General features: G+C 34.3%; 1 protein-coding gene across 3 annotated transcripts in view; it reads left to right on the forward strand.

Annotated features, from left to right (window-relative positions):
• The first annotated feature begins 21,075 nt into the window (after nt 1-21,075).
• The window catches only part of CADM2 (cell adhesion molecule 2), a 1,499,715-nt gene continuing 1,498,260 nt past the window's right edge, over nt 21,076-22,530 (forward strand). For 2 of the 3 annotated variants that reach the window (XM_074299789.1, XM_074299790.1), the window contains exon 1: nt 21,076-21,898. In XM_074299789.1, the coding sequence (XP_074155890.1) occupies nt 21,838-21,898 (61 nt within the window). In that variant the 5' untranslated portion in view covers nt 21,076-21,837. The remainder of the gene's footprint in view (nt 21,899-22,530) is intronic. The other variant, XM_074299791.1, reaches the window with a different exon arrangement.

The raw sequence follows: 22,530 nt of genomic DNA on the forward strand, positions 1-22,530 counted from the left end.
TTAAGTGAAATGGATGACTTTCTCCAAAAATATAGGCTCCCTAGATTAACAGAGGAGGAGATAAATTGCTTAAATAGTCCCATTTCAGAAAAAGAAATAGAACAAGCTATTAATCAACTCCCCAGGAAAAAATCCCCAGGGCCAGATGGATTCACATGTGAATTCTACCAAACATTTAAAGAACAATTAGCCCCAATGTTATATAAATTATTTGAAAAAATAGGGGATGAAGGAGTCCTACCAAACTCCTTTTATGACACAGACATGGTACTGATACCTAAACCTGGTAGATCGAAAACTGAGAAAGAAAATTATAGACCAATCTCCTTAATGAATATTGATGCTAAAATCTTAAATAAGATATTAGCAAAAAGACTTCAGAAAATCATCTCCAAGATAATACACTATGATCAAGTAGGATTTATTCCAGGAATGCAGGGCTGGTCTAATATTAGGAAAACTATTAATATAATTGACCATATTAATAATCAAATTAATAAGAACCATATGATCATCTCAATAGATGCAGAAAAAGCATTTGACAAAATCCAACATCCATTCCTACTAAAAACTCTTGAGAGTATAGGAATAAATGGATTATTCCTTAGAATAATGAGGAGCATATATTTAAGACCGTCAGTAAGCATAATATGCAATAGAAATAAACTGCAACCTTTCCCAGTAAGATCAGGAGTGAAACAAGGTTGCCCACTATCACCATTACTATTCAATATAGTACTAGAAACGCTAGCCTTGGCAATAAGAGCCGAGAAAGAGATTCAAGGAATTAGAGTAGGAAATGAGGAAATTAAACTATCACTTTTTGCAGATGACATGATGGTATACTTAGAGAACCCCAAAGACTCTGCTAAAAAGCTACTAGAAATAATTCAGAATTTCAGCAAAGTGGCAGGATACAAAATAAATCCACATAAATCCTCGGCATTTTTATATATCACTAACAAAATGCAACAGCAAGAGATACAAAGAGAAATTCCATTCCAAACAAATGTTGAGAGTATAAAATATTTGGGAATCCATCTACCAAAGAAAAGTCAGGAATTATATGAGAAAAATTACAAAACACTTGCCACAAAAATAAAATCAGATTTAAATAATTGGAAAGACATTCAGTGCTCTTGGACTCCCCAAACTAATCTATTTATTTAGTGCTATACCAATCAGACTCCCAAGAAACTATTTTAATGACCTAGAAAAAATAACAACAAAATTCATATGGAAGAATAAAAGGTCAAGAATTGCAAGGGAACTAATGAAAAAAAACTCAGAGGAAGGTGGTCTAAGTGTACCTGATCTAAAGCTATATTATATAGCAGCAGTCACCAAAACCATTTGGTATTGGCTAAGAAATAGACCGGTAGATCAGTGGAACAGATTAGATACAAAGGACAAAAAAGGGTACACCTATAGCAATCTAATCTTTGACAAACCCAAAGATTCCAACATTAGGGATAAAAATTCATTATTCGGAAAAAACTGTTGGGAAAAATGGAAATTAGTATGGCAGAAATTAGATATGGATCCACACTTAACACCATATACCAAGATAAGATCAAAATGGGTCCATGATTTAGGCATAAAGAGGGAGATAATAAATAGATTAGAGGAACAGAGGATAGTCTATCTCTCAGACTTGTGGAGGAGGAAGGAATTTATGACCAGAGGAGAACTAGAGATCATTATTGATCACAAAATAGAAGATTTCGATTACATCAAACTAAAAAGTTTCTGTACAAATAATACTAATGCAAACAAGATTAGAAGGGAAGTAACAAATTGGGAAAATATTTTTAAAAACAAAGGTTCTGACAAAGGTCTCATTTCCAAAATATATAGAGAACTGACCATAATTTATAAGAAACCGAACCATTCTCCAATTGATAAATGGTCAAAGGATATGAACAGACAATTCTCAGAATAAGAAATTGAAACTATATCCACTCACATGAAAGAGTGTTCCAAATCACTACTGATCAGAGAAATGCAAATTAAGACAACTCTGAGATACCACTACACACCTGTCAGATTGGCTAAGATGACAGGAACAAATAATGACAAATGTTGGAGGGGATGTGGGGAAATTGGGACACTAATACATTGCTGGTGGAGTTGTGAAAGAATCCAGCCATTCTGGAGAGCAATCTGGAATTATGCCCCAAAAGTTATCAAACTGTGCATACCCTTTGACCCAGCAGCGCTACTACTGGGATTATATCCCAAAGAAATACTAAAGAGCGGAAAGAGACATATATGTGCCAAAATGTTTGTGGCAGCTCTTTTTGTTGTAGTTAGAAACTGGAAGATGAATGGATGTCCATCAGTTGGAGAATGGTTGGGTAAATTGTGGTATATGAAGGTTATGGAATATTATTGCTCTGTAAGAAATGACCAGCAGGAGGAATATAGAGAGGCCTGGAGAGACTTAAATCAACTGATGCTGAGTGAAATGAGCAGAACCAGAAGATCACTGTACACTTCAACAACAATACTGTATGAGGATGTATTCTGATGGAAGTGGAAATCTTCAACATAAAGAAGATCCAACTCACTTCCAGTTGATCAATGATGGACAGAGGTAGCTACACCCAGAGAAGAAACACTGGGAAGTGAATGTAAATTGTTAGCACTAATATCTGTCTGCCCAGGTTGCATGTACCTTCGGATTCTAATGTTTATTGTGCAACAAGAAAATGATATTCACACACATGTATTGTACCTAGACTATATTGTAACACATGTAAAATGTATGGTATTGCCTGTCGTCGGGGGGAGGGAATAGAGGGAGGGGGGTAATTTGGAAAAATGAATACAAGGGATAATATTATAAAATATATATATATATAATAAAAAAAATAATATGCCATCTATCACATTTTATTGTATCATATTACACTGTAAAACATCTATCTCTCGATCTCTCTATCTGTCTGATATCCATCCATACATATGGAATAAATATTGTTGCAAAATCTCCAAAGGATTCCTATTCAAATATACATTTAAATATGAGCAACAGTAGTTTTTTTGTTGTTGTTGTTTTGTTTTGTTTTGTTTTTTTAATGCTTTGTCTTTCCTAGATAAATGGACAAGTCAAACAAATGCAAGTGATTCTAGATCATTTTCAAGAATCAGTCAATTCACATTAATTAAAAGCATACTATATGCCACATGTCAAGAAAAACCCTACCAGTTGGGTGCCATTATCCCCCTTTATATTTGGGGAAATGGAAACAAATGGAAGTAAAGCCTCTTATCCAAATCACACAGATTTGAATTCAGGCATTCCCTACCCCAGTCCCAGTGTTATATCCACTATAGCACCTAACTAAGAGTTATAAAGGATAGAGAAACTGTGGAAAACTATATTGCCTTTGTGAATCTATGGAAGATAATTGATTGTAAATAACCAAGAGGGAAGCCATTTTTATTAAAGAGAATCAAGAAAGTGTTCTTGTAGCATATAGAACTTTAACTGAGACTTGAAAAAAGCCACGGAAGCTTAGATTATGAGAAGAAAACTTCATACTTGAAAGACAGTAAAATGCATAGTCTATAAATATAATTAATGTCCTATATTAGAATCAGCAAGGATGACAGTTTCATTTGATTGCAGAGTGCATGGAGGGAAGTAAGATATAAGAGACTTGAAAAGGGCCCAGATTAATGAAGGCAGAGTATATAGTAGGCAAAGTAAGTAAAATAAAGGGGTGTGAGCTGGAGAAGGCTAGAAAGACAAATAAGATCGTAGAGGGCTTTATAAGTCAATTTGAGTATTTTATATTTGATCCTGAATGCAATAGAGGACCCTAGAGTTATTGAATAATGTATTCATATAATTAGACTTGCACTTTAGGAAGATCAATCTAATAACAAAGTGGAGGATGGGTTGGAATAGAAAGAGACTACAGAAAGTGAGGCTACTCAACTAGACTATTATAATGATCTAGGAGTGAAATGATTAAGCTCTTCATCAGGGAAACTTTAGTATCAGAAGAGAGGAGGGGACATGTATATGAGATGTTAGGAATGGATATAGTGCTTGCCAAGTGATTGGATATAGAAAATATGACATCTAAATTTTAAGCACAGGTAACTAAAAGGATAGTGGTACTCTTAGCAGTAATAGGGAGTTAGGAAGAAAAGAGGGTTTAGAAGGAGTATTACTTCCGTTTTAGACATTTGGGGTTTAAGCTATAAAACATCCAATTCAAAATATAAAAGAGACAGTCGAAGATAGGTAATTGGAGGTAGGAGAGAATAAGAATTAGACATATAATCTGAAAATCCCTAACACAGACATGATAGTTGAATCCATGGGAGTTGATAAGATCACCAATTGAAACAATAAATAGAAGGGATGACCAAGAAGAAAACTCTGAGGGACATTCATGATTAGCAGACATGATCTGCATTAAAAAACAAAAAACAAAAAAAAAACAACAACAACAAAAAAAGCAAAAGTGAGGGCTGAAACTGCAGATGACACAGTGAGAAAAAAAAGATATGCTATTTCTAATATAAATTTTATGGTAACAAATAACACATCAAATAGGTAAGAGAATATCCAGGAAAAAGTAATCTGAAAAATCAAGAGAAAATAATAGAAGAGTATGTTCAACAGTGGCAGAAAGAAGTAAAAGTATGAGGATTGAGAAAAGACCTTTGTCAAGAGAAATCATTGATAACTTTGAGGAGAAAAGTTTTAGTTTATTTAGTTTATCTTATAAACTATTTAGCTCATTTTAGTTTATTTAGAATAATAAAGTCAGAAGCCTAGATTGCAGAGAGTTAAGAAGAGAGGACTATATTGATTGAGAATATTGAAGAGCATTGATTATAGATAGTTTTCTCTAGGAGTAAAGCCACAAAAGGGATAAGATATATAGAATGATAACTACTAGGGATTAATGGGTTAGTTGAGACTTTTTGAAGATGGGGAAACATTGAAGTATTTATAGACAATAGGGAAGGAGATAAGCAAACATTGAAAATAAATAGGAGAAGGGATATGATAAAGGATATAAGCTTTGCAAATAAAGAATTTAATTTTGCAGAAAGAGGACTACCTCAACACAGTGAGAAGAGAGGTAAAGGAGAAACTCTTGGTGAATGACTTCTCCCAGTGAAATATGAAATAAAGTTTATAATTGAAAAGTTGGAGTTGTGGAATGCTACATCAGAATTTTTAGCGAGGATGAAAAAATTTGAAAAGAAGAAGTAAAATGTTTGGAAAAACAACATTGTTAAGTGGGATAGTGAGTCAATTAGGGAGTTTATTTTTCAGCCTTGTGTAGAGCCCTAGGACCTGGTGTTATCTGTATATCTTATATTTTATTTATAAACAGGGCGTCACCAATCACAGGAAATTCTTCTATCATAGTACCAAACACATTTGATAGATGTCTAACTGTTTTATACTTTGTCTGATGTTTATTATCAATTTATTGTCATTGAAAATTCATTTTAATGTTACATATTCTGAGGAGTTCTGAATGACCTTGTTTATGCCTAGGAGATATTTTGCTATTGAACAATGTGTTTGCATTAAATAATTTTTATTACAAATCATATTTTTAAAGGAGATATAGAAATCATTTTTATAGGAGAGATGAAATGGAGACATAGATAGAGAGGTAGTCTTATATCTTGCCTCTTACTCTGGGCATGTTACTTATTTGACTTAGTGCTCTGGGTCAAAAGTGTCAAACACAGGGCCCCTGAGATGGGAGATGGTCATCAATAGTGTAACCTGAACCAAATAAAATTATAATTGAGAAATAGTTAACAAAAATACTATAAAGAAAATATAGATAATGTTAATATGTGATTCTCTAAGTCAACATGTGGCAACAGGAATGCTTTTCTGTGCATTAATGAGCTCCATTATTATTTGAATTTGACACCATTTCTCTAGATGACACTCTAAGATTAAAAACGTCAGAGCAGGAGTTAGTCCTTCTCTGGTAGATGGACAAAAATTCCTTACAGGAGAATCCCATGTTCATTCCCTATTCTTGTTTCTGCTGAGCTCATGATAAGTAAGACAGAGTTCAGGAGAAGATAACAGTCAGTTCATAAAGGATCTATTGGTGATTGAAAGAAATATACCATGATCATCCAGATTGTTGTCATAAGTTACAGCTCTCATTATCTTTCTGTTTTTTATTCCTAAATAATTTAAGTGATGATAGTTTTCAAATGTTAAAGAATATGATACTGGAGAGTCAGGGTCAGTCTAAAGAGTCTCAACTTCCACAGAAAATAGCTTTAGATATCTGGCTGAAATGCGAGTTTTCTTTCGAGAGTACTGTGACTGGAGTAGTAGTGCTGCAGCCTCATGCTCAACTGCTCATATCATGATTCAGGATTTTAGGGTTCTTATGTTTACTCTAGAATAATTAATAATAATAATAACAACAACAACAAAATAAGGACAATAACATTAGCTAGCATTTACATAGTATTCATTATGAATCAGGCACTGCTAAACACTGTGTAAATATATCATTTGATCGTTCCAACAATTTGGGAAGTAAATAGTATTATTATCCCCATTTTACAGTTAAGAAAATTGAATAAAATAGAAGTTGCCCACACAAAGTGCTCCATTGACTAGATCACCTTAATAGCATCTCGAGTGAATTTTAAAAAAGCCTTTAGTTTATATGAGTGGAATTCAATTCCATTTAATAAGCATTTATTAATTGTACAGATCTCTATAAAAATATTCCCTGCCATCATGTAACTTACATTCTACTGTTGGATACACCATTAAAACAGATAAATATGAGTTAATCAGAAGGAAGAAAACTACAGCTAGATGAGAAAATCTTAGAAAATGGCATCAAAGCTAAGGCTTGAAATAGGCTAAAAGATATTATATCTAAATCTCTTGGTTGGTATTGTGGTTCTAAAGATTCTTAGAAATTCAACTGGGGCCCATGAAGAATTATTAGATTCACTTTAAGTCTTCAAGATAATTCATATCTTTGAAATCGGGGTGGGTTCCAGGTACATTTAAATTAGTCTTGAGTCAAACCTTTGATTTGAGTTAATGTTTATCATTATCATCTAAAATTAACAAGTAGAATGAACTAAACATCAATGTTAGACACTAAAGTGTACTAAATAAAATAGCATCTGAGAATCTGAGATGAGGAATTGACTTTAAAAAAATGGAAGAGCTAAAAAATTAGTTACAAAAATAGTGGCCAGGTAGTTCACTAGGAGTAGTCCTAGTGGCTTTATAAGGCCATCTACTCTTGGAATTGCCAAATGATAAAGATAAATCCAGAAAGTTCTTTGGGGAAAATCATTTAAGTGTACTTCTGATATATTTGACATTCAATATGGAGAACTATAAAAAAGGATATATTAATGAACTGGTGGGAATAATCAATTAAAAACATGAAAAATTATAGTAATTTTGCATAGAAGCAGAGAAATAAAATATGCCTTTCTAAGACTCATTATAATTCAATCAATGTAATCATCAATGCAAGTGTTTTTACAAGGTAAGTTTTCCATAAATCTTATTTAGTATATACTTTTCAAGTATACAGAAATCTTAATTAAAAGGAGAGGCTGAAAAAGGTGATGAAGAAACAATTTAAATTTTCCAAACTTCACTGGAAGGAATGAGACACATTTTAAAAAATCAGAAAAGCATTAGTATAGCTTGCTTGTCTTAATAACTGAAACTGAAGATGATATATTGAGGGAAGAAATGGGCTATTTCTAGCAACTTTAATTTTAGTCAAATACTGAAAAATCTATGATTCTTATTACAAATACATAATCATTGTGAAGTAGTTTTCATTGTTCACAAAAGTAATTAGCATATTTCAAAACTGATTTTAATTTTAGACAATGTTTCTTTAAGATTTACATCTGATTTTGAGGTACTCCATTTTTGATCCTGTTATTCACTAGTTTAATCATGACCAAACAACCAAGTTAAAGAAGTGCACAGCAATGTGTTGCAGAATATGTTATTTTATCTCAATTACTCTTCCAATCCAGTCTTTTCTAACCCATAATTCTCTTAAGAACACTTTCACTGAGCAGATCTATAGGCAAAATTACAATTTGAGGGGGAGTATGGACCTATGAAATAAAAACTGATTGCAGTCTTTAAGGTCCTTCTAAGAGAATTCTGGCATGTGAAGTTAACAGTGAAGTTAAATAGAGGTAGCTCTATCACAGCAGCTCACTAGGATTGTCAAACAGACATAAAGAACAATAAAGCTGATTCTAAAAATGATGAAAACAAGGTAAAATGTATTACATGATATAGTGGAAAAGGAAAGTATGAAATGGAATGTCAACTTTGTAGAAGCAGCTATGACAATGGTTGTGGCATTATAGCAATAGGAAATATAAAAAAAATATTTTGGAGTATATGGTTAACTTCAAGGCATATAAGATGAGTGGAGAAAGAACATGTATCAACTGTAGGAAAACAAAACACACAACTCACATAATATAGAAAAAATAATAACAGTAGACTTGAACATTATGATAAAATTTTGAATAAGAAGGTGGGAAATAGAAAATCTCTTTTGTCACTTATATAAGTTCATCAATTCTATTTAAAAGGACTTTGATATATTTTATACCATTCTTTTTTGTTTCTTATTGAATATTTGGGAACTTTGGAGCAATTAATGTTATGAAATATGAAATTTGTGATCAATTTATAAAATTGTAAAGTACTTGAACTACTGCCTTTATATGTCACTAGCTCTGAAATATTACTATATCTTTGGAAATAATCAGAATAGTTATTAAAATTAATTATGAAAACAACACAAAAGTAACCCATAGCATAACAAGAAAGCAAAAGTTTCACCAAACTAGGTTATAACAAAAAAAAAAGTCAACACTCCATAAAGAAATTTGGAACACTTGAAACAAAGCTCTAGATTTGTTCCTATGCTTTTGTGCTTTAAAAAAAAGTCACTTGCATTTGATTATATATAATATGTAATATTTTATGTATAACATAAATACAGATAGTTACTGCACCATGATTTTAATCACAATTAAAATCATGATTTTAGTGACAATAAGGAACTATCATATGAGGAATCTCTTTTTTTTTTGCAATTCTTTTATACGTGTTTCCACATTTATCATGCTGCACAAGAAATCAGATCAAAAAGGGGAAAAATGAGAAAGAAAAGAAAAAGCAAGCTAACAAAAAAGGTGAAAATACTATGAAAATACACATTCAGTCCCTACAGTTCTCTTCTGGATGCAGATCATTCTCTCTATCACAAGTCTATTGGAATTGATCTGAATCACCTCACTGTTGAAAAAAGCCATGCCCATCAGAGTTGAACATTATATAATCTTGTTATTGCTTTGCACAATATTCTCTTGGCACCATTCACTTCACTTAGCATCAGGTCATGAAGTCACTCTTAGCCTTTCTAAAATCATCCTGCTGATTATTTCTTATAGAACAATAATATTCCATAACATTCATGTATCATAACCTATTCAAACATTTCCCAACAAATGGTCATTCACTCAGCTTCCAGTTCCTTGCTGCTACAAAAAAAAAAAAAAAAAAAAAAAAAAAAAAAAGTTTTTGCACATGTGGGTTCTTTTTCCTTTTTATGATGTCTTTGGGATACAGACCCAGTAGAAACACTGCTGGATCAAAAGGTATTCACAGTTTGATAGCCCTTTAGTCATAATTTCAAATTGCTTTCTAGAATGATTGGATCAGTTCACAGCTGCACTAACAATGTATCAGTGTCCCACTTTTCCTTCATTCCTTCCAACATTATCATTATCTTTGAGAAACCTCTTTCTAACAATATAGAGAGGCACATTCTCTGCAACAAAATTTTCTTAGATAGTTGATAAAATTATTAAGAGATTAAGTATTCCTGACTCTGAAATTCTTAATCTATATACTACACATTACACTTGTGAAATAAATAAAAATTATAAATACTATGTTTATCACATATTTATATAAAATAAAAAACTTATGATGTAAATTTCCAATAAAACTATGATATACATAATTTACTTTTCCTTCTTGGTATATATTGTATTTTGAAATAGAAGAGAGATGATTTGAGTAATGGTAGAAATGTCAGGCAATTAATTTTGCTTAAGGATTATGCTGTTTTTCTGGGCAGATGATTGCTCAATGTAATCCTAGCTCCAATGTCTCTTAGAATATCACATTCCAAGCCTTCTGCTTCTTTAATGTGGCTACTAAATCTTTTTTGTAGTTGCAGAATATTTTGGTTTTCTTCCTTGAGTTAACTCTATTTTTTGTGATTGGTGTGTTTCTTTAATTTTCTATTTTACCCTCTAGTTCTAAAAGATCAGGAAAATTTTTCTTGATAATTTCTTGAAATTTGAAATTTACTTTAATCATGGATTTCAGATGGTCCAATTGTTAAATCATCTCTCTTCAATATTTTTAAAGATCTATTGTTTCTACAACGAGACACTTCATATTCTTTTCTGTTTTTTTTTCTTTTCACTTTGCTTATTATTTCTTGAAGTAACATGGAGTCATTAATTTCCATTTGCCCAATTCTAATTATTAAGAAATTATTTTCCTCATTGAGGCTTTATATAGTTTTTTTTTTCCATTTGATCTATCGTCTTTTAAATCAGGGCTTCTTTTTTTTTTTAATAATTTTTATTATATATTTTTATAATATTATCCCTTGTATTCATTTTTCCAAATTATCCCCCCTCTCCCTCTACTCCCTCCCCCCGATGACAGGCAATCCCATACATTTTACTTGTGTTACAATATAACCTAGATATAATACATGTGTGTAAATACCATTTTCTTGTTGCACAATAAGCATTAGATTCCGAAGGTACATGTAACCTGGGCAGACAGATATTAGTGCTAACAATTTACATTCACTTCCCTGTGTTTCTTCTCTGGGTGTAGCTACCTCTGTCCATCATTGATCAACTGGAAGTGAGTTGGCTCTTCTTTATGTTGAAGATTTCCACTTCCATCAGAATACATCCTCATACAGTATTGTTGTTGAAGTGTACGGTGATCTTCTGGTTCTGCTCATTTCACTCAGCAACAGTTGATGTAAGTCTCTCCAAGCCTCTCTGTATTCCTCCTGCTGGTCATTTCTTACAGAGCAATAATATTCCATAACCTTCATATACCACAATTTACCCAACCATTCTCCAACTGATGGACATCCATTCATCTTCCAGTTTCTAGCTACAACAAAAAGAGCTGCCACAAACATTTTGGCACATATATGTCTCTTTCCGCTCTTTAGTATTTCTTTGGGATATAAGCCCAGTAGTAGCACTGCTGGGTCAAAGGATATGCACAGTTTGATAACTTTTTGGGCGTAGTTCCAAATTGCTCTCCAGAATGGCTGGATTCTTTCACAACTCCACCAGCAATGTATTAGTGTCCCAGTTTTCCCACATCCTCTCCAACATTCATCATTATTTGTTCCTGTCATCTTAGCCAATCTGACAGGTGTGTAGTGGTATCTCAGAGTTGTCTTAATTTGCATTTCTCTAATCAGTAGTGATTTGGAACACTCTTTCATGTGAGTGGATATAATTTCGATTTCTTCATCTGAGAATTGTCTGTTGATATCCTTTGACCATTTATCAATTGGAGAATGGTTCGGTTTCTTATAAATTAGGGTCAGTTCTCTACATATTTTGGAAATGAGACCTTTGTCAGAACCTTTGCTTTTAAAAATATTTTCCCAATTTGTTACTTTCCTTCTAATCTTGTTTGCATTAGTATTATTTGTACAGAAACTTTTTAGTTTGATGTAATCAAAATCTTCTATTTTGTGATCAATAATGATCTCTAGTTCTCCTCTGGTCATAAATTCCTTCCTCCTCCACAGGTCTGAGAGGTAGACTATCCTCTGTTCCTCTAATCTGTTTATGTAAATCAGGGCTTCTAAGACTTTTTTCCACTTGTATCCACTTTTCACCTAAGAAATTTTTGTGACCCCCTGTATATAAATAGGTATAAAAATCAATACATAATACATTAAAACTTTATAACTTCTATATTCAATTATGAGACCCTATATAGAGCTGCAACACAGTTTAAGAAGCTGGGTTTTAAATGAGTTATTTTCTATGAATTTTTGTGCCTTTCTTTTAACTATCATATCAAGTCTGTTTCTTAAAGCATTATTTTTTTCTTCAGTATTTTTGTGCCTCTTTTACTAAATTATTAGTTCTCTTTTCAGCATTTTCTTACATCAATCACATTTCTTTTCTCAATTTTTCTTCTACCACTTTTATATTTCTTTGACTTTTCCAAGAATTCTTTCTCTCTTCTTCCAATTAACATTTTTAAAGGTTTTGCTTGTAGCTGTTTGCTAATGATTATCTTCTAAGCTTTTGCCTTGGTTTATGCTGTTAACATAATAAATTTTGATGGTCAAATTCTTTGTGTGTTGTGTATGTGTGTGTGTGTTTGATCATTTTTCTAGTTCATTTCTTTACTTTGAACTTTATATTAAAGTTGGTCTTTACTCACCTAGAGATGGGGAAGCAATATCATAAGCTTCTGACTTTTTCATGCTGCTGTTTTCTGAGCTACATCTGGGCATCTGCAAGTTTTTGACACTTTCAAGCTGGTGTTATTCTGGGAGAAGGAAGGTTTTTCCTTAGTTCGCACCTTTTTATTGTTTTATTTTCCCAGGAAGGGTTCCTGCTCCCTTGCAGCTTCAAGTACACTAGAATTCTTCTTAACTCTACAACTATGACCTAGTCCCTTGCTCTCCTGCAGCCACATATGCTAGTGTTCCTTTCCACCCTAAAACTTATCTAGAACTATTCATGGGCAATAAAGTTGACAATAAGAGCTAGCTGCATCCCTATAATTTCTTTCTGACTAGTTTTCCAATCCCTTTACTAATTCTGAGAGCTCTTTATGCTGTTGCTGTTATGAGGCTATCTCCAAAGTCCACAGCAGGTTCTCCTACCAGATCAGGCCTGTGCTTATCCCAGCATTATAGATTTATTATAGATCCATCTTATAGACTTCCTAAAATATTTTAAGTTGAAATATTGAATCCCTAAAACATTTTGTTGATTTTAATACTCCTAAATTTTCTTTGAGGTGCTATTTTAAAGTTTTTTTGGGGGGAGGAGAATGTTGGAAGAGGTCAGCTGGTTCACAGACTACACTCCATCTTGGATCTCTTGCCCCATTTTAATCTTTACCACCACCACCACCACCCCCAATCTACTGAATGTATAAAATAGCAAGATAAGCAGAAGAAAAGGAAAAAGAAAAGAATTATAAATAAGCCAAGATTTATGCTGTTCAGTATTCTAGCAGATTTGGTGTGTTCTCCTCAACTCCTGCTCTCCCATTCCCATTCTTGATTTTCTAATATATGTTTATTCTTCCTACTTTTCCTATTGTGGTCTTCACCCTCCACTTTTCTTAGTTAGTGAATACTAATACATTTCTCTCTCACAGTGTTGTTGGGATAAAATTATTTTATAAATTATAAAGTGAAACAAATAAGAAAGCTACACATTATCATTATGATTATGCTTATTATTGCATCATTTCAAATATCATGGGCTAAAATAAAGAAACGTCAGAAGACTATTCTGAGAAATTAACCACTATGCATAATTTTTGTTTCTGTAGAGCAAAAATGCTTTCCAAGTTTCAGATAACTGACTTGAAGCAACAAGAATACTGAATGAATTTTGGAATGAAAATGACTTAGAAGATGGAGTAGCCCTAATTAAGTCTAATTCTATACTTTCAACTATCTGGAATTTGGCAACTTTAGCTTGTAGTAGTTTCCAACATAGTATGTGGTAGCTGCATACAAAATTTCTTAGCATTAAAAATCATTGATATACAGACATCTAAGGCATGATTAAATCAATCTTTATTTTTATTAGCTTGTGTAGAAATGAAGAAAACAACCTGATCTATATTTTAAACAGTGAGAAATAAGTTGACTTATGTGAACAAGTCAAATAAGGCAATTCAATGAGGAGTAGTGTACTACAATCCCTCTAATAGGTTTGCTTTTGGGGATTAAGTTTGGCACTGCATCCTAAGATAATTTATTAGGATAAGTCATATTACAACTTTCATGAATTTTTTGTCACATCATCTTATTTAATCTGATTATATAAAGAATATCCACCTTGTCATCCTAAATAAATGAAAGAAGGAAGAAGGAAGAGAAAAAAGGAAGGAAGAAGGGAAGGAGGGAAGAATGGAAGGAAAAATGTAAGGAAGGAAGGAAAGATGAAAGGAAGGAGAAAAGGAAGGAAGGAGACATGGAGGGAGAGAAGGAGGGATGGAGGGATGGAGGGATGGAGGGAAGGAGGGAAGGAGGGAAGTCACTGGAAAAAATAGATTCATGACCTAGGCATAAATTGTTTATTTGATTATTTGTTCCCTGGGAAAATGTAGAAATTAGGAAATAGGATCTATGTATTTGATTGCAAGAAAAAGGCAAGAGACTCAGTATTGCTGGCTGGATAGAATGGAAAGTATGTTCTTTTTTTATTATAGCTTTCTTACTGTAAGAATTAATAAACTGTATAATTTGTATTTTTATTTAGGTAAACTATGATGTCCATATCTCTGATGACAGATAGGGAATTATTCATGCTAACATTTTCTAAAGGGTGAAAAATATAAGAAAACACTCTAATTATGTTGTCATAAAGTCATCTGTACAATTAAGTTTGGTCTACCTTTAGAGAATCTTAGATTCTAGATCTGCTTAGTTATCTTGATTGGTTGTGTAATGGGTGGGCAAGTGATTTAAATTCCATGGGATTCTGTTTCCTTATTTAAAAAATGAAGATCACTGTACTGGATAATATCTAGAGTCTTTTGAAAATATATACTTCTAGGTGTCAAAAGTTATAAAAAGAAAAAGAAAAAGAAAAATGCTCTATCAAACATTTTGTTTCTGTGTCTTTCAATTTCCTTACTCCAATCACAAATTGCCTTCTGTCCTTCATTAATCAGCCTGGTGGACTTATACTTTGTTTTTCTACCTAAACAAAGTATACATAAGGAGCCTTTGGCTCAAAAAAACGGTTGGCTTATCATCATGTTCTATTCTTGCGGGTGGTACCCCCTCCTAATATTATTTTCCTTTTTAGATATTTTATTGACTTGGGTTCTTTATCTCCACATAGTCCAGATCTTCTCTTTATTTCCCAATCTCTAATTTACCTTTCTTCTTCATATCTTGAACCTCTTTTTTGACTATGCCTATGAGATTGCAAAAGTGCATGCCAGATGCTAATTGCTTGGGTTTATTTTCATGAACCTAATTCATTAACTGTCAGCCCCTAACAAACATATCTGGCACTCCCTGTATTAGATGACCTTGTAGATATCACTTATAGTTAGGAGAACCTTCCAGTCCCCTCATGTTGAAATACAAAATTTAAAATACAAATTCTGACATCCCTGCAATTATTTTACCCTGTTTTATTTATTTTTGTCCAAATCCTGGCATGATAATACCATTCTCCAAGAGAACCAAACTATTTGTATTGAACTATAGATATGAATTTGTTATACAAAAACATTATTTATTTATCATTTATATATGGAATAAATAGTGTATCACTATCACTATAACTGTAGATTAGATTGAGTTATTCTTATCTTGTAAGACAGTTTTAGAATTTGAATTGAAAAAATGGTGAAAAAATTATTAAGCCCAGTATAAAATTTGATAAGACACACAGCTAATAAACAAACAAACTAACAAACAAATAAATAAATAAATGCATTTGATATGATACCAGGAGTGACAAAAAAACACAACAGGAAAAACAAACAAAGAAACAAAACAATTGAATAAAACTGAAAATAAACTACCAATATATTATTGATAACAAAGCTCATATAATATACTTGAGTATGCAGTTTTAATAACTTTGATAGGTGTGCAGCACAGAAGAATAATTCTTTATGGAATGAATATGGAAATAACCTCCTTCCTACATTTAAAGACTTGGCATGTACTTAGTTTGAGGAGTCACAATCACAGAATTTAACACTTGGAAGGGAGTTTAGTAACTAGTCCAATCTCTAGAAAAAGGAATCCCTGTTATATCATACTCACCAGCTGATAATCTAACATCTGTTTGAAGGTCTCTAAGAAAATTACCATGTTTCAACCTAATTGTTAGGAAGTTGTGTGTGTGTGTGTGTGTGTGTGTGTGTGTGTGTGTGTGTGTTTCCTTGAAATCAAGTTTACATTGGTATTTTTGCAATATTCAAGCATTTTTCCTGCTTCGTATAGCAAGTTTAATCACTCCCAAGCATGACAATTTTTCAAATACTTGAGGGCAGCTTTGATGCCCCTTTGATAAGCCTTATTTTCTTCATACTAAATAAAACTGTTTTGTTTTGTTTTTCAAATGATTCACATAAGACATGGGCCTAAGGACGTTCACTAGTTGCCCTTAGTATTTGTTATGTTTTTAGGAAAGAACACAGAAAAGATGAAAAAAAAATAAAAAGAAGAAAGATATAACCAGTTTTGGAAGGATAGAATAACTACAGGTTTAACGTAATTCTGACCATGTCTTCCCTAATGTTTTAGATTGTTATGTTATGTATTTGTCATAAATTTTATAATCGAGTCACCTATTGCAAATATCCTAGTTTCACCTATACCATATTTCTTGATGGCAAAGGAGCTTAAGCTCCATTTAAACAAGTTTAAAAGGTACATTTTAATCCAATCATCTGTAGTGATAGGTGCCAACTATTTACCTTCTATTATTGAGATACAATCATACCTCAAGGAGTCATATTGGAAAATATCTCAAGATCTATGTGGCATTACACACTATAATTTCAAAACAATATAAAATGTGCCCAATTAACTCATTATAATGATAACACAAATAGCAAGTTTTTTTTTTCTTTAAGTACTGTTATGATTAGTTGTAAAAAAAAAAAACATGGTATAATACAAATGATGTAGTAATGAATTTAAAAATCAGAGGATCTGGGTTTAAACCCTGGCTTTCCTATTTATTACATATATGATCTTGGGAAAATAGTTAATTTACTTGGGTTTCTCTTTCCTCACTTGTGAAAATTAGGGAGTGGAACTAGAGCTACAGGTCTATAATGCTTAATCACTAACTTGACCTTTCTAATATCTTGAAGAACTATGATTTTTCCTCTTCCTCCATATAAAATTTTAGTATTCATTTTTCCAAGCATTGGTCCACTGAACTTGGGTAAGCTATTGAAAGATTCAAAGAATCACAGAATCTCAAAGTAAAGTAACACATTTAAAAATTGCATTATATTATTTGCATTGATGGTTTGCACCTCTGACAAACTGACCTATTGTTTAAAGTTCTAACTAGTTTCAAAAATGAGAATCAATGCTGTTAGAACATTGAGGTTTTTTTTTTTTTTTAGTTCATTTATAATGGTTTCATTTTTTTCATTGCAGCATGGAATTCATTTCCCCAAATTAAATTATCAGGAATCAGTTGATTTTAAGAGTAAACTTAGTCTTTGAGGGATATATATTAGGTATACCTTTTAAACTTTATTATAATACTTTTTTAAACTTTATTAAAATTAGAGTTATCTAAAAATGGAAGAGGAGAGAGGGCATTTCTCAGTGGAATTCTTTAAGCAAATCTAGAGCACATATTTGTAGTGGTGTGGAAGAAATTCTTGATCAGGTATGAATTTGTACTAACTGATATTTGAGATCAAATTCTAATTTAATTTAGAATATTTTCATATATCTTTAATAATTTTTATAAAAATTCAATTCAAATGTAGATATTTTGAAAATATTTAAAAGGTCTAAATATTTTGTCAAATTTTAAAATCTATATGACAATATCATTTTGTTTAAAAAATAGGTTACTCTTATGCAAAAAAAAAAAAAACCCAGTAATTTATAATAAGTTTGTGTAATACCTGTTTTTGTGTTTCCTATTCACTTAATAATCATTGGACAAGTGTCATTTTTCCACTTGGTTGATACTTGGTTTAGGTGAAAATATGCTAGCGTTAGATAAAAAGGAGATAAGCCCCTGTGATGGATGACAGTTATTTGATTGACACTTATAGATTAGGTTGTGAGTTGCTTTTCTAGAAGTAGTGGCAGTCTTGGTTCACCTATATTATCTCTTCTGGTCACCCTTATGATCATTAGTAGACATTTCTGGGATAGCTCATATTTCTTCATATAATGATTAATTTGCAGACACTATTTTAACTATTCCAGTATTTTATAAGAATGGTGAAGAATCCATCTGGATTTCTGAAAAATCAAACCATATGTCCCCTGAGCCTAATGGTTATTATGCCTACCCATTTGCCTTTCTATATACCATTCTTCCTGCTTAGTCAATCCATTATATTAAATTCCAATCATTCAGCCAATTACTGTGCATTAGTTTACTTTGGTGCACTACAACGGCTGAGGAGAAAAAGCTGAATTCCTTTAGCACTTGCCAAAGAGAGAATTGGCTCAGGGAATTCATTCTTCAAAATGTTGCTCTCAAGCCCATACATTCTCTATGCTCACATGTAGTAAAATACTTTATAGTGAAATAATTCTGTGAGAAAATGTTTTGGAAACCATTTTAGCAATATATTATAAACATTATAAAACAACCATGAGCAAATACTTATTACCTAAGATGATCACTTAGAAGAAACATTCAAGACAAATTGAGATCCAATTTCCCAAACAGTTATCTTCAAAAAAATGCAGAATGTGTCTCTTATAAAAGTTTCATTTCTAAGTTATATAAGGAACTAATTCAAATTTATAAGAATAAAAATATTTCTTAATTAATAAATGGTCGAAAGATATAAAATAACTTTAAAAGAAAGCCAAATTATCTATACCATATGGTAAAAAAAAAATGCTCCAGATTACTAATAGAGAAATTCAAATGAAGACAACTATAGGATACCACTTTGTCCCAACAAGATTGCAGTTGATTAATTATTTAATGGTTATTGGAAGGGCTACTGGAAAACAGGCACATTGATGAAGTATCGGTAGAGCTGTTAATGACAACTGTTATAGAAAATAGTTTATACTATGCCTGGAAAGTTACTAAACTCTGAATAAACTTTGATCCAATACTACTATTACCACTAAGTTTAGAGGAAAAAAAAGTTCATTTTATAATGGCAAAAAAATAAAAACCAAAGGAATGGTTAATGATATAAGAATGTAATGGGATAATACTTTGTCATAAGAAATTATGAAGAGGACAGTTTTCTGAGATACCTGTAAAGACTTGTATGATCTGATGCAATGTAAAATCAGAAGTATAGTGAGGACAATTTAACCAAAAATTGTAAAAATGAAAAATTTTGAAAAATAACTTCAAGATCAATCATCATTCTGAGGAAAGAAGAATTCTACTTACCTATCTCCTGATACAGAGGTAATAGACTAAATAACCTGAATAAGATACAGTTTTCAGATACAACCCAAATGGGAATTTATTTTGATGTGTTGTTCAGATTTATTAAAAAAATTTTTCTTTTTTTTCCTCTTCCTGTCCCACAGGAGTAGAAAGTTAATGGAAGAAGTGGAAACAGAACGATAATTGAAAAGAACATAATTTTTTACAGACCCAGTTTTCAAAAAAAAAGTCAAAACACCCTAATGGTACAAAAGACTACCTATCCTACAGAATACATAGTACAGAATATTTCCAGGTCCTCTTTTAAATTCTCAAAATTTCACTAGATAGGTGTTTACTAAGTTTTGATGAAAAAAAAAAAAAAAGAGAGAGACAAGGAAAACCATACACTGAAAAAGGGAACACCAAGAACTCAATCACAGAGTAAAGTCCTCAATATTAATCTGGTCTTTCCATTCATCATTTGTCGACTTGTCAGTTCCTATTTTTTCATCAGCACAAAGTGGACAATATTTTTTTAATACTTCAACAATCTCAATGATTTAGACGTAGTCTGACGCTTTTCAAAGTTTCTCCTTTTTACTTTATGTATCAATTGCTCCAACAAAGATTTGACCACATTGGAATCCTACAAATGGAATTCATCTAGAAACATAAATAACTGCAATAATCTGGGTAATTCTTTCTAGTTGTGCTAGTGTTTGTATAAGCATGCTTTTTTCTACCTCTTCCTGAGTTTTTCTGTCCCTCTTTATGTAAGGTTTATGAAGATAACTATCTAGCTAGGAAATCAACTGTCTTTCATTGCTGAACTATTTTAAGTGGAGTGGACTGCAAAAACAGTGGGCCACCTTCACTTACTCGGATCCATAGGCACACATAAATTTTGAAGACATTAAACCCAAATAATTTTCATCTGAGAGAAATCAATCCACATCTTCCCTCCAACTTTTCTTAGGCTCTTCCGGAATTCTTGCAGACCCGTAGGTTTATTACAATCAATGCTTGCTATCTCCCAACCTTTCTTTATTACTCTTCTGTGTATTTTGTAGCTTCAAAGTCTATGCTGCAGTCGCAATGGATGACAAGGCAGGTGCAGCAACCATCTGCTCTAAGAAGCCTAATTATGTGCAAGAGCTTCGCACCCAAGACCTAGCTCTGTTGCTGTGGATTACAGAACCTGCAGAGGACAAGACCAACCCCGCCCTCTCGCGGAGATGATTGGCTGGACCCTCCCCTTAGTACGGAATTCTGATTAGTCAGAGTGGTTTTCCTTCATCCAGTCTGGGGGCGGGCAGTTTCTGAAGACGGGTGGTTGAGTGTCAGGCGGGGTAGGAGGCCACCAGGTTGGGGTAAGGGGGAAGGCTTTAGTGTTTTCTCGCCCGAAGGGTCCTTGAGACGCCTGTTTGTTTTTCCCGGCGCTTGACTCCTCCCATTAATTCCACTTATTGGTCAAGTTGGGTGGGTAGGTGGTTCCTATTGGCTAGGGGGCGGTGCCTATACTGTTCAAGGGTGGGGGCGGGGCCTCCTCGGCGCTGTGCTTGCCCTTGTGTCTGGTGCTGGAGAGAGAGGGAGAGAAAGAGAGAGAGAGAACGAGAGGGAGAGGGAGAAAGAGAGGGAGAGGGAGAGGGAGAGGGAGAGGGAGAGGGAGAGGGAGAGGGAGAGAGAGAGAGAGAGAGAGAGAGAGTAAGAGCTGCCGCCGCCGCCGCCGCCGCTATTGCTGGAGCCTGAGCATCCACTAAGCTGCTGCTACTGGTGTTGCTGTCACTGCTGCTGCTGCTGCTGCTGCCTCCGCCGCCGCCGCCGCCGCCGCCGCCACCACCACCTCCACCACCGTCGCCGTCGCCACCACCACCATTGGCCCCACTGCCGCCTCCCTGAAATCCAGGGGCAGAGCCAGCGGCAGCGGCGGGTGGTTCCTAGCATTCTACTGCTTTTCTCCCTGTCCCCTTTCCCGACTCCTTGAAGCCCTCGCCCTCATCTTCCCCCACACCCCGGAATCTCTGCACCACCTGCTCTGACAGCCCCAGCGCTGGGACTTCCCCTGCACCCCCAGTGGAAAGGAAACACTGAACCCCCGCTTGAAAAGAGGCGCTACTGAGGTTGCACCAACAGAAGGAGGTGGAGGAGGTAGAGGAGAAGAAACTATTTCACCCACAGAAATCCACATCCTGCTGGGGCTTCGATACTGCTGCTGCTGCTGCTGCTGTTGCTGCTGCTGCTGTTGCTGCTGCTCCTTTCCCCGGGGTTCAAGCACTGCAGCGGTGGTGGCGGCGGGTCCTGCACCGGGAGAAGGGGACCAGCTGAACCTTTCACTTTTATATCCCCTTCACCAGTACCTCCTGTCCCCCCCACCCCTCTCCCAAGTCCTTTAGAGAGGGGACCATGATTTGGAAACGAAGCGCCGTTCTCCGCTTCTACAGTGTCTGCGGGCTCCTGCTACAAGGTAATCCCCGCCCCGCCGCGGGGAGCATCAACTTCACTTCCATTCCCCATCATCTCCACTTCACTCCACCCTGCATTTCCACTCTCCCCAGTCACCCCATGGCTTCCTCCATCCTCCACTACACGCCCCCACCCCACCCTACAAACTCCCTTGAGCAGCAGGGGGCAGTGGCAGTTTGCACCAATAATTCCCCTAGCCAATCTTCTCTCAGACCTTCCCTTCCAGCAATGTGCTCCTTACTCTCTGCACCTTTCCCCCTTTCATTCACCTGAACCTGCCTTTTACTCTTCCACCCCTCCCTTTTCTCGAACCCCAGGGTTTTTTGGCTAGAAACTTCTCCTTCTCACTGACCTCCCTCCCTTTCTCCCTCTTCGCCTCCTCTCTCTACAATCTCCTACACTACTTCTCATATCAATCTTCTGACTTCCCCTTTCCACCTCCAGTCATCTCCTTTAACACCCCCCACCCCCTTTGAGCTGCCTTTTCCATCTTCCTATCTCTTCTGCCCACCATCGTATCAGTGTGTCTTTTTAAAGTGTGAGAGCCTGGGAGAGAGCTACAGAGACGGCGAGAACAGCAGCAGCAGCACCGTGTGCATTGCAATAACATCCCCGGGGGGAAAATGTGTTGTA

Source organism: Sminthopsis crassicaudata, chromosome 3 (assembly GCF_048593235.1).
Source record: "Sminthopsis crassicaudata isolate SCR6 chromosome 3, ASM4859323v1, whole genome shotgun sequence".
In the NCBI taxonomy this organism is placed as follows: domain Eukaryota; kingdom Metazoa; phylum Chordata; class Mammalia; order Dasyuromorphia; family Dasyuridae; genus Sminthopsis; species Sminthopsis crassicaudata.